The sequence below is a fragment of the Rhinopithecus bieti genome, unplaced genomic scaffold (genome assembly GCF_001698545.2).
Source record: "Rhinopithecus bieti isolate Rb0 unplaced genomic scaffold, ASM169854v2 scaffold_14353, whole genome shotgun sequence".
Classification (NCBI taxonomy): domain Eukaryota; kingdom Metazoa; phylum Chordata; class Mammalia; order Primates; family Cercopithecidae; genus Rhinopithecus; species Rhinopithecus bieti.
In genome coordinates, this window is record NW_016807789.1 from 159,069 (window position 1) to 174,015 (window position 14,947).

Here is a 14,947-nt window from a genome sequence, read left to right on the forward strand (position 1 = left end):
TCCCTCCCTCCCTTCCTTCCTTCCTTCCTTCCTTCCTTCCTTCCTTCCTTCCTTCCTTCCTTCCTTCCTTCCTTCCTTCTTTCCTTTCTTCCTTTCTTCCTTTCTCTCTTTCTCTCTTTCTTTCTCTCTTTCCAAAATCCTGAGCTCAAGCGATTCTCTCACTTTGACCTCCCAAAGTGTTAGGATTACAGGTATGAGCCACCATGCCCAGCCCACTTGTTATTGTTGAAGCAACCAGGTCATTTTTCTGATTGAGTTTATATTTTGTTTATTGCATTCCATTGGTGTTATTTGCCTGTTTCTTTGCCTGTCCCCCTACTCCATATATTTTCTATAAATTTATAGTTAGATAAACCAAGCCACTCTAAGGCTTGATCAGATTCAGGTTTTGCCTTTTTGTCAAGATGTCCTTATTGTTGTTGATGTTGTGAGGTTTTATATGGGAGCACATGATGGCTAGTTGACTCTTTTTGTTATATTAGCAGCCGCTGATGATTCTCTAGGTCCATTAGTTCAAAAGAGTACTATTCTATTATTCCTCCTTTAATTAGTTTGACGACTTCTTAAAAAACAAAATGCCCCTCATCAACTATTTGATTATATGAAGGTATATTTCATATAATGAAGGGATGATAAATACTTCTCTCTCTTTGTCAGTTCTCAGTAAGTTGTTGTCTCTCTAGAATCCTCTAAAGGTAACAAGTGAGGTCTAGGAAACAACATGGATATGCTGAAGCAGAGTCTCCATGGATAGGTCCTGGTCGTGGGGATTTTGAAAAGGCTTCCTATGTGATTCTAATTTGGTCCTCTATTAACTTCTACTAATCTCCATTCCCAGAGTCTGGCTTAGTAGGTATGGGAGGGGCCAAGGATTCTGTTTTGTTTTTTCTTTTAATCTCTAGATAATCCTCTTCAGCTGACAAGTTTGGGGAACACTACAGTAGAAAACACCTTTTTAAACTTACTGTGACTATATGCATCTATGCTATTCTTCCATGCCGTGGGTGTCTCAAGTTTACTCTCAAGCTAGCTGCCATGTTGTAAAGACGCTTGTCTTAGTCCACTGGGCTAAGGAGAGTTGAGAGTCTCGGTTAGTGCTATAGTTATACCAAAAACTATGGAGTTAGACTGTGTGGGTCTAAATCTTGACTCTGCCACTTACTAGCTTTGTGACCTTGAGGCAGTGTATCACCTTTCTGCCTCAATGTTCTCACATGTAAAATGGAAATGATAGTAGGGTTTTCCTCTTGGTTTTGAGAACTATATGAGTTAACATTGTGTTTAGAACAGAGTTTTGTAAGGATTTCTTAAATACATAATAGAGCTATCTCCCTCTGGGAGTACTTCCTTGGAACATTTTGTTGATAAAAGCCAAATTTGGTGATTATTAATCTCATCATGATAACTGTCATTTATTGGATGTTTATATATGTCAGGCATGATGGGTTATGTATATTCTCTAGTTCACATAATCCTCATATCAATCCTACAAAATTAGCAATATTATTTTAATTTTACATATCGGGAAACTGAGTGTCTGAGAAGTAACTTGCTCAGTGTAATAGAGCTCATAAGTGATGGTATAGATATGACATATATTAAAGAGGCAGCATGATGGTTAAGAGCACGGAATCTGGAGCTAAGCTCTCTGGGTTCAAATCCTGGCACTACCACTTCCTAGTTGTGTATCTTGGGCAAGCTATTTAACCTATGTATCAGTTTCCTTATCTGTAAAATGAGGATGATAGTTATACCTACCTCATGGGTTATTATGAGGATTAATGAAGTTAATACTTAAGAACCTAAAATGGTCCCTAGCACAAAATGTTGCAGAACTTTTCCTTAGTTCAGCTAAAGACAGAGTTCTTTGTCCCACAGCCACAAAAATTCAGGCTTGCAGACAGTTTGAATCTTGAGTAAGACAGGGTTTTATTCGGTGAAAAGGAAGAAAAGGGGGAAACAGGGACTCTCACAAGGCCAGAGTCCCTGCTAGAGCAGGATGTTGGAATCCCAGCTTCCACACAGGAAGTGGAGGGGCCAGTCTCCTCCTCAATGTAAACTTAAGGAGGCTCCACCTCAGTGGGCTGTTTCGTTTCTCCAGGGACCCCCTCCCACCTGGCTGTCTCAATAATAAATACTTTGTATATACTAGCTGGTTATTATTACTGCTATTACAATTTTTATTAGTTTAAAATAGTTTAAAGAATGGTTTAAAAAAGTTTAAAAGAGTTTAAAAGAGTTTAAAGAAAAGGCAGCAGTAAAAAAGGAGAGACTGAAGTTGCCAGTAAGGAAGGGAATACATGTATTTCAATAAACGCCTTAATAAATAAATAAATCTTCAGGAGGGGAGAAAAGGAGAGTTATCTCTACCACAAAGAGGAGCAGAATAGAAAACAATTGGTTTCTAGGCGAAGGCAGATGATTAAACTCCTGGGAAATAGATTCATTTTTACAAGGTAGAAATCAAGCTAATCATTTAGAAATGAAGAAAGGAAGGCAGAATTGGAAGCCTGTGGAGGCAGGGGAGATTTGGGGACACTTGGGGAGTCAAACCATGGAGCACACAGTAGACGTAGCTAAGTTGCATTTTGTCAGTGCTTGATCATGGCTGAATTCCTTGTGGCTAAAAAAAATTATGCCTGGTGGAGGGGATAGTTCAGCAGCCTAGTGAGGGCAACGAGTTTGGACATGGTTGAATGGGATGGTTATGATGGTAAGTAGAAGTGAAGGAGCATTGAACAAGGAATCAGGAGACTTGGATTCATTTTTTAACTTTACTATCAACTAGCTTATATGACCTCGAATAGTTCACTTGACCTTTGGATCTCAGTTAATTCACTTGTGAAATAAGAGCGCTACATCAGTTTATCTCTAACATTACTTCTAATTCCAGAATGTATGACCCTACAGGGCCGATTCTAGCATCTAGCTGCACCAGAAAGGAGTCAATTGAAATGGCAAGAGTTAAGAAAGTGATGGGAAGGCCCAGGGAGATTGGGATGCAGGTTCAATGAAAGTGAAGGTAGATGACGGAACTCATGTCAGTCTCTCAGTCTTTCTGCCTTTAAGATTTTTCTTTTCTGTACTCCAAATTCTAAGACTAGTTTGTCTTTTTCTTTTTTTTTTGTAGTAAGTATTATTATGGCTATTGTGAATTTAATAGGCTATGTTTGACACACACAACAGTAAATGTTATTTTAGTTTTACATATCTAAAATGTTCATTAATGCATCAGAAATAAACAGTTCACTGGTAGGGAGTTATTTTTTTTCTTTCAAGCAGAACATAACAAAAGAGTATTTTATGCTTTCCTGTGCCCATAATAACATTACATTTTGGAGTAGCTAACTAGGTTGCTTGAACACGCTGTTACAGAACTGGTTAATCCATAATTCAGCAGGTTCTTGGCTTCCAAGTTGCCTTATTGACAAGCCTGAAGAAAGTGGATGGAACTAATTAGCACTCAGCATTATAAAATAGGGAGAATTAAATAAAGCAGCTTCAATATTAAACTCAGACCCCTATGAAGATATTCCCTTTAGTTATGGGGATTTTGAAATGATGGACAGGCTAAACCAAAACTCATAATCCTATTACAGTCTCCTACACCCACCTAATAAGCTTCAAGAGCTGTTTCCTTGGAGTCTGGGATATTGCCATCTTCCTCTAGGCTTTTCTGTATATAGCTTATGAATTCTTTACTGTTTCCGCTAAATACTTTGTTATTTAAAATAGCATAAAAGAGAGTATATAAGTATATATACATATTGATGCATTTTGACTGTAATAATATCCTTGGCCTGTAGGGAACTTCAAATTATTAATAATTTCAGAGGAAAGCTTTTAAGAAAAAAGCTCCAGGCTTAGCTGTAATGAGGCATTTGAAAAGGAGGAGGGGGTATGTTTATGTGCGTAATGAAAATATTGAACCCTTTGGGATGTTATGAACCATGGTGCACTAATAAATGATCTTCCCATTTCAGTGTTCCAGCAGACATCTTTGTACCCCTGATGTACTCTTGCAAAATGCCTGTAGCTCACATTTCCTTTTAAATATTTCTGTCTCCTGACATTCGTTACTGTGGGTGGGGGTGCAACAGGATAAATCTGATGGAGAAAGGAGGACTATACAAGAAGCAGACAAAGTTGGTGATTTAGAATAATGAGCCCATTTTTAGCTGAGCTGTGTAGTTCATATGAATTAATTAACCCCTTACAAACATTTGTCTGACAATCCAAATTCTCGTTCAGTTCAATGGGTTTTATAATTATCATTTAACTAAATAGCACTAAGGACTGTTTATATCCTGACATTAAGGAAGCTTTGTCGAATTCTTTTGCTGTAACTCATCTGAAGTTGTTTACAATTTGCAGTAGTCTTGGTTTGTGCTCAGGTTGCTGTTTTGCTGCTTTAAAAAATATTTTCAGGGTGCTAATTATAGAATATGCTGTAGAGTTTGCTTAGCTTTGTAAGGGTAGAAGACCTTTGTAAAGAACATTTTCACATTTTAATTGGAAGAATGTAGGCTTAAGCTATTATCTATCATGTTAAACAAAATGAATCCAATGATGCTAAATGGATATAGAATGATTAGTTACTCATTCTTAAGACCTGTGCCATCTAGTTCCTGATGATAACATGGTGATAAAGCACTTCTTACCCAGAAAGAGAGAAATGAGAGTATTGTGATGACCATGCTGCAACAGAGTGTGAGAACACTCAAAAAAAAAAAAAAGTTTTAAATAAGAAGCATCTGGGACCTCCCTTCTATGCTGTTTGTGTGTGTGATTGCCTTTAATTTTGTACAAAAGTTAAGATACTATTAATAAGCATTTTACTTAATTGAGTCTCTTCTGATTACAAGGAACAAAAAGCTACTTAAAACTTAAACTGGGTGTTCATTGAACAGATACAGAGAGGCTCAAGGGAATTCAGGGCAGGATGTATTATATACCTAGACCTGGAGCCCTGGAAATGAGATCTTTGCTGTCCTTTCAAGGTGGCTCTGCAGTCTTTCACAGCATGAGTTCCTGGGCCCTTTAGTGCTTGAAACGAGACTACTTATCCTCATCTAACTGCTCCTTCTTCCTCCTGACAACGATTCTTGGGTCCCAATTCTATGTTCCTGTGAGAGGAATGTTATTTGAATCTTTTTTTTTTTTTCCCTGTGTTTGTTTATTTTTTTGTTTGTTTGTTTGTTTTTTGCACCAGGCCCAAGTCTTTGACAAGCCTAGGATGGTTCCCCTGTAGGTCAGGTTCCTTCCCTGCTTCAATCAGCTATTACAATTTTTTTTGTTTTTTGTTTTTTTGTTTTTTGAGACTGAGTCTCACTCTGTCACCAAGCTGGAGGGCAATGGGGCAATCTCGGCTCACTGCAACCTCTGCCTTCTGGGTTCAAGCGATTCTCCTGCCTCAGCCCCACAAGTAGCTGGGACTATAGGCATACACTACCACACCTGGCTAATTTTTGTATTTTTAGTAGAGACAGAGTTTCACCATGTTGGCCAGGTCGATCTCAAACTTCTGACCTCAGGTGATCCGCCCACCTCGGCCTCTGAAATGCTGGGATTACAGGCGTGAGCCACTGCTCCTGGCCTCTACTATTTGTATTATATAATAACACATTTTATCCTCACAAAAATCCTATTAGAGAGGTTAAGTACTATTACTATATTCCGTGTTATAGTGGGGGAAACTGAGTCAAGGAGAGGTTAAGTAACATTTCCAAGGTTATGTAACTTCAGGATCTGTGATGAGTTAGGAGATCTGGTTTCTAATGCTTGACCCATCACTGTGTGAATGACTTGGAGTGAATCACTTAATCTCCCTGGGCATTCAGCTATTCCATGAACAGTTTAAAAATTATTTTTCTAATTTTTTTAATTGACAAACTAAAGGGAGGAATCAGGTCCATTACCACATTGTCATAGGCACTGCTTGGTTGTATGGAATAGAAATCTACACAAGGTAGCTTGAGTGAAGGGGTATGTATTTAAGGATGTGATAAGCAACCTTGTGGACATCCAAGGATAGGAAACAACAGTGAGACCATGAGTGTCTTAGGCTGGAACTAAAATGGAAAAGTTAGAAATACAAGTTGCTCTTGGGCCAGGCGTGGTGGCTCACACCTGTAATCCTAGCAGTTTGGGAGGCTGAGGCGGGCAGATCACAAGGTCAGGAGATCAAGACCATCCTGGCTAACATGGTGAAACCCCATCTCTACTAAAATACAAAAAAAAAAAAAAATCAGCCGGGTGTGGTGGCACACACCTGTAGTCCCAGCTAATCAGGAGGCTGAGGCAGGAGAATGGTGTGAACCCAGGAGGCGGAGCTTGCAGTGAGCCGAGATCACGCCATTTGGTTTCCTTTGAACATGACTGCCACAGCTATGATACAGTATGATGCTTACTTCAAGTGCCTATCTTTATGTGACATGGGTCTCTCCAAGTTCAGATTCTTGTGACAGAATCTGACTGACCCAGCTAGCCTGTGAATTTGTTTCCCTTAAGTCAGGTGTTCAGTCTGTGGCCAATCAGCCAGAGCAAAGATAAGATCACATGGTGCATAGGACTGTCACCTTTTCCAGGGACTGGATGAAAGAGCAGATTCTCTGAGAAATGTATGGGAAGGGCTGGCAAATAGACAGATGTTTGCTACACCTATAATCCTAGCACTCTAACAGAGTTTTAAAGCATAGTGTTTATTTCTTCATAGATCATCACGTTGGCTACATAAATATTTTTAAGCACTTCACTATATACCGGAGAGTTTACTAGGACTACAGTAACTTCAGGCCCTCCATTTCCTAATCTGTAAAATGAACTATCTTGTCTTGCTTTAGAATTCACACACACACACACACACAAACATTTATGCGTTTATCTATATTTTACTGAATACAATTGCCCTTTCATATCCATAGGTTCTACATTCATGGATTCAATGAACGGCATATCGAAAATATTTTTAAAAATTGCATGTGTGCTAAACATGCACAGACTTTTTCCATGTCCCCTAAACAATACAGTATAACAACTTTTACATAGCATTAACATTTTATTAGGTATTTTAAGTTGTCAAGAGATGATTTAAAGTATACAGGAGGATGTACATAGGTGATATGCAAATACTATGCCATCTTAGATAAGGGACTTGAGCATCTGCTAATTTTTTGGTTTCCAAAGGAAGTTCTGGAACCAATTCCTCATGGATACCCGGGGATGATTGTATGTTGCTTTTGTTACCAAACCAACCAGAATTTTTTTCGTTTGTTTGTTTTGAGGTGAAGTTTTGCTCTTGTTGCCCAGGCTGGAGTACAATGGCGGAATCTCAGCTCACTGCAACCTCCGCCTCCTGGGTTCAAACGATTCTCCTGCCTCAGCCTCCCAAGTAGCTGGGATTACAGGCATGTACCACCACGCCTGGATAATTTTGTATTTTTAGTAAAGATGGGGTTTCACCATGTTGTTCAGGCTAGTCTCAAACTCCTGACCTCAGGTAATCCACTCACCTCGGCCTCCCAAAGTGCTGGGATTACAAGCATGAGCCACTACACTTGGCCCCAACCAGAATTTATTTATCCAAATGAATGTTCTGCAGTACCTTGAATTTGAGCTAGAGAAGAAATTCAGTATCATTTCTTCAGTTACATCTAGTGTTTAACCAAACTTTAGTATTGCACAGCTTAGTTACCCAGGTTACTTATTAATTTGGCTCTGAAATATTTGTTTTCTAAAACTCAAATCTATTAAATGTCAAAGACTTGCTGTCATCAAAACTATTTAAAAGGCTGTGAGGCCTACTGTAAAGATATCCCGAAGAAGGACTTCACAAATGTTTTTTGCCAATGATAGAATCATTGCTTAATTCTGTAGCTCCTAAAGTAACTACCTTGAAGAGGACAGATCTTACCAACATATGTAGGTTGTTTAAAAAATCATTCATATTATGTATAGAATCAAAGATTTTAAAAAGTATACAAGATACAAATACCCAGTTAAATATATAGTTAGGCGTTTGAGACTTAAGAAACAATTTGATGGGACTCTTTACTGAAGTATTAAAAAAGCAGAATTTTGTCTCACATCTGTTTCACCTACTGTGACCCAGGATCTAAGTATGTCAGTATACTTCTCTTCTTATGCCCACATAGAAAAAAATATGGATTGAAATGCTTAGAACACACTGGAAACTAGATGAATTTAGAGCTTTTAGAGGAAGAACACCTTGCCACAAATCTCCCCCTGAACCAGCCGAGTTAATTAATCTTTGTTTTTGTTGTTGCTCTTGCAGCTGTTTTACCATAGTTATGCAAAAGTAATGCTGCAAGTACAGGCCAAAGCCCCAGAGGGGGTAGTTGAGGTTCAGCAAAATAGATTTACCAAATCCATTGGTGTTTGCCTGGTTTTATATTGGCATTTAGAGGCTATCTTTATTTTGGTAGCTTAGTAGCTTGAGAGAGAGAGAGAATATGTGTGTATAGGTATGTTTATATGTATTGCTGACAAATTCTAAGACATTTGATTAAATATGCTTTATGTAAGAAGTGAAAATACTGTAGATATTTTTTCTTTTCTATGGATTGCAGTATCTTCATTTCTGTGGGTACTTTTGCAAAAGATTAGTCTGTCCAGATTCATCATTCTAGTTTCAAAGAGGAATGAAGGACAATTTAAAGCTAAATTCAAATTCTATGTAAGTAGTATAATCTGATGAACACACCCTTTTATCCCAAATTTAGAGCAACAAATGTTTTATTTAATTTGAGAATATGAGATAGGAAAGGTCCACCATGAAAGTGGTTTCAGAAGTTCAAAATGTTAACTACAGTTTCCATGCATTACAGTCCCACGATGCTCATTTAATTCCAGAGTAAGTCACTTCTTGTTTCTAGAAAACTAGTCATAGTTAGACTAATTTCTTTTTGATGTTGTTTTACAAAGATTTGAAATAAATGCACGAAGTCTTCCTTCTTTGTAGTAGACTAGTATCCTGGTTTCTGCATTTTTCCTGAGGAATTATACTTTAAGACCTAACATAAACAATGTAGAAGAATCCTCTAAATGTGACTTGCGGATTCCCTTTGTACAGGACATATTCTTTGGTGTTAATCACGATCCTGAATCATTCCTGCCCCAGCCTTTTGTCTCATTTTCCCTGTTATACATTTACAAACTGGCCCTATTGGGTAAGGAAGAAACAGACAAATAGAATAGCTATAAGATGAACAGTAGTTTTATAAAAAAAACTTTAAAATATTTTTCACACTCTATAGGGGAATAAGCAGATAATTTGCATATACACTTGTGGCTCTGTGATGTTTTCATATACCAGAATTTAACACCTTTGCAAAATCCTAGCAGAGACCATGGGGATACACAATTAGATGCTTACTCTAAACCTGGAACAATGTGATTTGGGCTGATTTGCAGAGAGACTATAAAAGCTGAAAAATCAGTTTGACAACGTTCCTGCTGGGATTGGCCTGCAATAAATGTTCGCAGTTGTATTTGGAGGCCATGCCACGTTAGTCAGATCACTGGGGCTCAGGAGATGATGGCTACAGTAAAACTTGAGTTCACTGCTTATCAGGCAATGTGTGAAGGCTCCCAGGCTGAAGGTTCATTAGGTCAGTCTGTAAGAGCTGTCAATCAGACCAAGCTGTCAGGGGAATACTTTTTTAAAAAATAAACAGAAGTAAAATTTTTCTACTTAGGATTTTTCCACATTGCATCCCTTCTGCCATCATATCGTCCATACAAGAGGCAACTCTTGCAAGAGAGTAGAATATTAGCCCATTGTAATGTTCCGAATGTCAGCCTTTGGCCACCATCACCTATGAGCATGACTGCTGCTCTTAGTAATCATTGTGGTCACTTAGGATGAATAGGATAGAATGGTTGTCCAAAGTACATTAGTCTTTAAGGAGTTAAGGACTTGCATCATATTCATTAGCCCCAGTATCTTACCACTGTGATGGAAACATAGAAGGTACTCAGATATTTATTGATCTCAACATCAAGAACAGAAACCACTATATGAATCTGACATACGTATGGCCTTTATCGCCCCATTTCCCATTCTTCTTGGCTTAACAAAATTTGACAAAATTATTTCCTGTATTTCTTCCATATTGTCAAGCGTGTATTGTTTTATAGCTAGAAAACCTATTATTTAAGTTTGATTTTGGTGTATTTATTGATTGAGCATGACTAGAATATTTGAAAGATCTTTTTTTTTTTAAAAAAAAAAAAATGGCGTATTACTTGTAAAGGAAGCCAAGAAGGTTTGGAGGTGTACTGTGTATTAGGTTTTGTGTGAACATTTAACACTAAAACATTAGTTAATATGTATTCACCATTTAGATGATTGTAAAACATTATATCAATGTGGCAAGTCACTAAATCAAAACACAGGTAACTGAAACAGACTGACAGAAAACACAGTTGGCCTCATCAGATACGTAGAAACCATGGTAAGATGACCAAGATAAAACAGTATAGCTATGAAAACATCAAGTTGATGATAGCATAGGCTCTAATTATCATCATCAATAGAATGTAAATGTATAATAAAAAGTGAATTATATAGTTTTGTTTAACTCTTGTTTTAATTAGCACCAGATTCAGCTACAGTTGTCTTTATAAATCTATGTTAATTTCTAATAGTTAGAATTAATTACTTATTCCTAAAATAATACTCTTCCTAGAATGGAAATTTGGAAAATATACTCTATTAAATATCAGTTGATTTTATTTCCAGGTGGCATCCATTAGGACAAACATTATGAAAAGGCCACTGGCCAAAATGTTGATTTCCTAGCTGACACCTGGAAGAAAAAATAAACTTATGTTTAATGGAGTAGACTGTCTAAATCCCTGTTTTGAGAAGAGTGCACATTCATGAATATGTATTCATTGCTGAATTCAATAGATTCGAGTAGTGAAGGACATCCGTATCATAGAAAGTAGCATCTATTCATTAACTTACAACTTTCCAAAGAAACAAGCAAGAATGCAGCTTGAGATGGAGTGCTGGCAGTACCCAGTTCATTCCTTTATTTTGTGACACGTTTATCATGACCTGCATGATAACTAATGAAATAAATATGAGATTTGTGTGTTATCTGTGGCCTAATTTGTTGAAATTCTCTTTTCAAGTTACAGTAGCACAATCATAAATCAATATTATAAATGAGTTATTTATACTTTTGTCTTATTCAGTGTTCTAGGTGCATTATGGTTTTTTATTCATATATTTCAAATAATATTTCTCTTTATTTCTTCTTTTCTGCAGTGGTAAATCATCCCTGTGCAACAAGGGCTAATCCAAGATCAGCTACATAAACGGCCTGAGTGCTGTTTTAAACAGGATTGGGTGATTGTACAACATGACTAAGATAATCAAGGAGTAAAAGTTTCTAGTGGAAATATGATATTCATTTTGTCCGGTCCTCTTTTATTTCTGCCTAAGGCTTTCTCATAAAATTTATGCTATTTGCCCCTTAATACCGATTTCATGATGGTTAACCATATATATACCTGGAAAGAAAATATAGACTTGGGAAGAACAGATACATAGTCTACAATGAATATTTCTAGCTTTTTTTTTTTTTTTTTTTTTTTNTATGAATGTGTTTTTAAAATGTATACTAGTCATTATTGGAGTGATTATTATATAAAGACAAAAGCCACTAGGGTAGCCATGTTTTTTGCCAGTTATTAGCCATATATAGCGCATGTGTACACACATACACACACACATACATATATGTAATATATAATTTTACTATATTTAAATTAATCCATATTTTCAAGAACTTCATTAACTTGAACACTCAGAAATACCCTGAGTGTTTTAAGACATAATTGCAAATAACTCATGTAACACTTATATTTTTCTATCTTTGCATGTATGAAGTTTATGCATTCAGGCTTTTGCAAATGTGTTTATATCATTTACCTAAACCCTTGATTATTTACATGTTCCTATATGGGATCACAGTCCTTCAGATATGATTCATAGCAAAGTGATTTCTTTACCTATTGGTATTCTACTATTGAGATACTTTAAGAATCCTGTGAGTTGTGTACATGGAAATATAAAATTGATTTTATCATTAATCCATTCAGAAATCATATTGGGCAATAGCACTACTACATGTACATTTAGTAGCAAACATGGATAGAATATTTGGAGATAATGAAGATTTCAAGACTGTGTTAAGAAAAAAAATAAAAATAAAAACAACCATGCAAGAGACTGGGCTCTTGGCTCTCAGCTCCAAAGCATGTGAAATATTCAACTTAAGGACATAACTGCAGGAAGCACTTCTAGGTCATGGGAGTTGCTATGCACAAAAGAGGTATGCTTGTTCTAGCTCAGAGAAGCTTCCACATATATTATTTACTGAGGGAGCCTCATCTTAATGCCGTATAGAGAAGCCCGAATGACATACTCTTTGCAAGTGGCAGTATTGGTATTAGAGCATTCCAAGGGTGTGAGAATTAGTTTGGAAATGAACTGAGAAAAAGCAAATAATATTTCTTAACTATTGTAGAAAATGGAGGTATCGCTATGAAAATTATATTTTCCTCTGGTCTTTCTCACCATTTATTTATTCTGCTCACCAAGGACCCTGGCTTTTGAGGAGAGGTCCATGGCTCAGAGACCATTAAAAGGAAACAGTGAAAGTGGAGAATGCAGATGCATATTTAGATTCAGGAGGACGGGGAGGTTCAAGAGGTACCTTCTATAGCAGAGTTGGTTGTTAAGTCGCACTACCCACAACATGCTGCCCATAATAACCACAGAAGAAAGGTTTTACATAGGTAGGCCTGTTCTCTCTTTTATGCTCACTTACCACGCAAATGACATCTTTGTGCCTGTTGCTTGAGATCATTGCCTAAAAAAGTTGAGTTGAAACTGGCGATGAAGAAAGAATGGGCCGGGCATGGTGGCTCATGCCTGTAATCCCAACAGTTTGGGAGGCCAAGGCAGGTGGATCACCTGAGGTCAGGAGTTTGAGACCAGCCTGGCCAACATGGTGAAAACCCATCTCTACTAAAAATACAAAAAATTAGCTGGGCATGGTGGTGCGCCTGTAATCCCAGCTACTTGGGAGGCTGAGGCAGGAGAATTACTTGAACCTGGGAGGTGGAGGTTGCAGTGAGCCAAGATGGCACCATTGCACTCCAGACTGGGCAACAAGAGTGAAACTCCGTCTCAAAAAAGAAAGAAAGAAAAATACAGAAAAAATGGAGGACTTTAACATTTCTTGAGTACCTATTATTTGCTTGGCGCTGTTCTAGGTGTCATATGTACACCATCTCATTACATCTTCACAACATTCCTGAGCGTTAGGTTTTCTTTTCCCAAGTTTACAGGGGAAGGAATGGAAGATTAGAGAAGTTAAGTAGTTTGGCCAAGGTCATAGCTGGTGAATGGCTGAATCAGAATCTGAACACCAGTTTGTCTAATTCCATACTGCATGCTATTTCCTTACAATGTTGCCTTTTCCTTAGGGGTTCATGCAAAAGATTTATGATTTCCTTCCGATTTTCTTTGGTCATGGTGCTCTAAACACTCGAAGCTGAATTTTTAGTTCTTACCTCAAGTAAGTGTGGTAACACTACTACATTTTTAAAGAATGAGTGATATAATTTGTAGAAATATTCACTGGAATGCTTTTAAGAGATTTCAAATCAAAAAGTTGAAAATTCATGCTATGCTCTAGGCATTATTGATCCTGAGCCATCTCATGCAGGTAGATATAAATCCTCTTCTTAAAGATCTCTGGTGAAAAAACACTTTCAGGCTTTTCCATAGTAATTTACCTCATTGCTGAAAAGGTTTACAGATAGGTGTATGCGCATTGTTAGGACCAATGACATAATGCCCGGTTGCAGTGAATCAAGCTATTAAAATAATAATCCCTTTTAAAATTATAATCTTCAAAGGGTTTCCTAAAATCACTTATAGGAAGTTTATGTGATTTTGCTGTTTCTCTAGGAAAGGCAGTTACGTTTGAATATTTAAATAATCAGGCCTTGTGTGGGTCACACAGGGATTTTATTTTGCATTTGGATTCCCTTTATGGTTTAAATCACAGATCTCTACCTTAAATGCAAATGAATGGAGTGTTGAGAATTGACATAAATTTTAGATTGCCATAGTTATTTCCAGGGAGTTTTACACCTCAGTGTAAGCGTCTTATCCTGTATTATAATTGCTTGCTTGTTTGTCCTTCTAACAAGACCGTGAGCAATTGGAGGGCAAGGATTGTGCCTTACTCATCACAGTATCTCTAATGTTTAGCATAATGCTTGACACACAGGAGTGATCAATAGTTATCTATTGAGTGACTGAATTAATGTCTCCAATTGATTCCGCTTAGACAGGCCTTTCTCCTACATTCCCCAAATGCAACCTGCTAATTCACATTTCTCTATCCTGGTTTATGTTATTTATCTCACCTGGAGTGCTCTTTCCTTCTTTTCTCCACTTATATAAGTCCACCTAGTTCTTCCTGGTACAACTAATTGCTACAAGCGTCCTGTTCTGACTATTCTAGTTCTCATAGAGTCATGTCCTCCTCATACCTTGACTCTTTTAGCCTGTGGGATCCCCACACACTTTAGCCCTTTATTATGTGCAGCTTTATATTATTTGCCAATTTAAAAAATATTTGTCTTGTTTTCCCAACCATTATGAAAAGTGGCATGTAGGCCGGGCGCGGTGGCTCACGCTTATAATCCCAGCACTTTAGGAGACCGAGGCGGGTAGATCATGAGGTGAGGAGATCAAGACCATCCTGGCTAACACGGTGAAACCCCGTCTCTGCTAAACAATAAAAAAAAATAAAAAATAAAAATTAGCCGGGCGTGATGGTGGGCGCCTGTAGTCCCAGCTACTCGGGAGGCTGAGGCAGGAGAATGGCGTGAACCC

At 37.5% G+C, this 14,947-nt stretch overlaps 1 protein-coding gene across 2 annotated transcripts in view; it reads left to right on the top strand.

Annotated features, from left to right (window-relative positions):
- The window catches only part of LOC108536771 (protein diaphanous homolog 2-like), a 282,042-nt gene that overhangs the window by 126,585 nt on the left and 140,510 nt on the right, over window positions 1-14,947 (top strand). The window contains exon 4 of one of the 2 annotated variants that reach the window (XM_017883791.1): window positions 11,297-11,435. The exons of the other annotated variant lie outside the window; for it this stretch is intronic. Within the exon in view, the coding sequence (XP_017739280.1) occupies window positions 11,297-11,346 (50 nt within the window). The 3' untranslated portion in view covers window positions 11,347-11,435. Of the gene's footprint in view, window positions 1-11,296; window positions 11,436-14,947 lie in introns of those variants that run through there. 2 annotated transcript variants of the gene reach the window in all.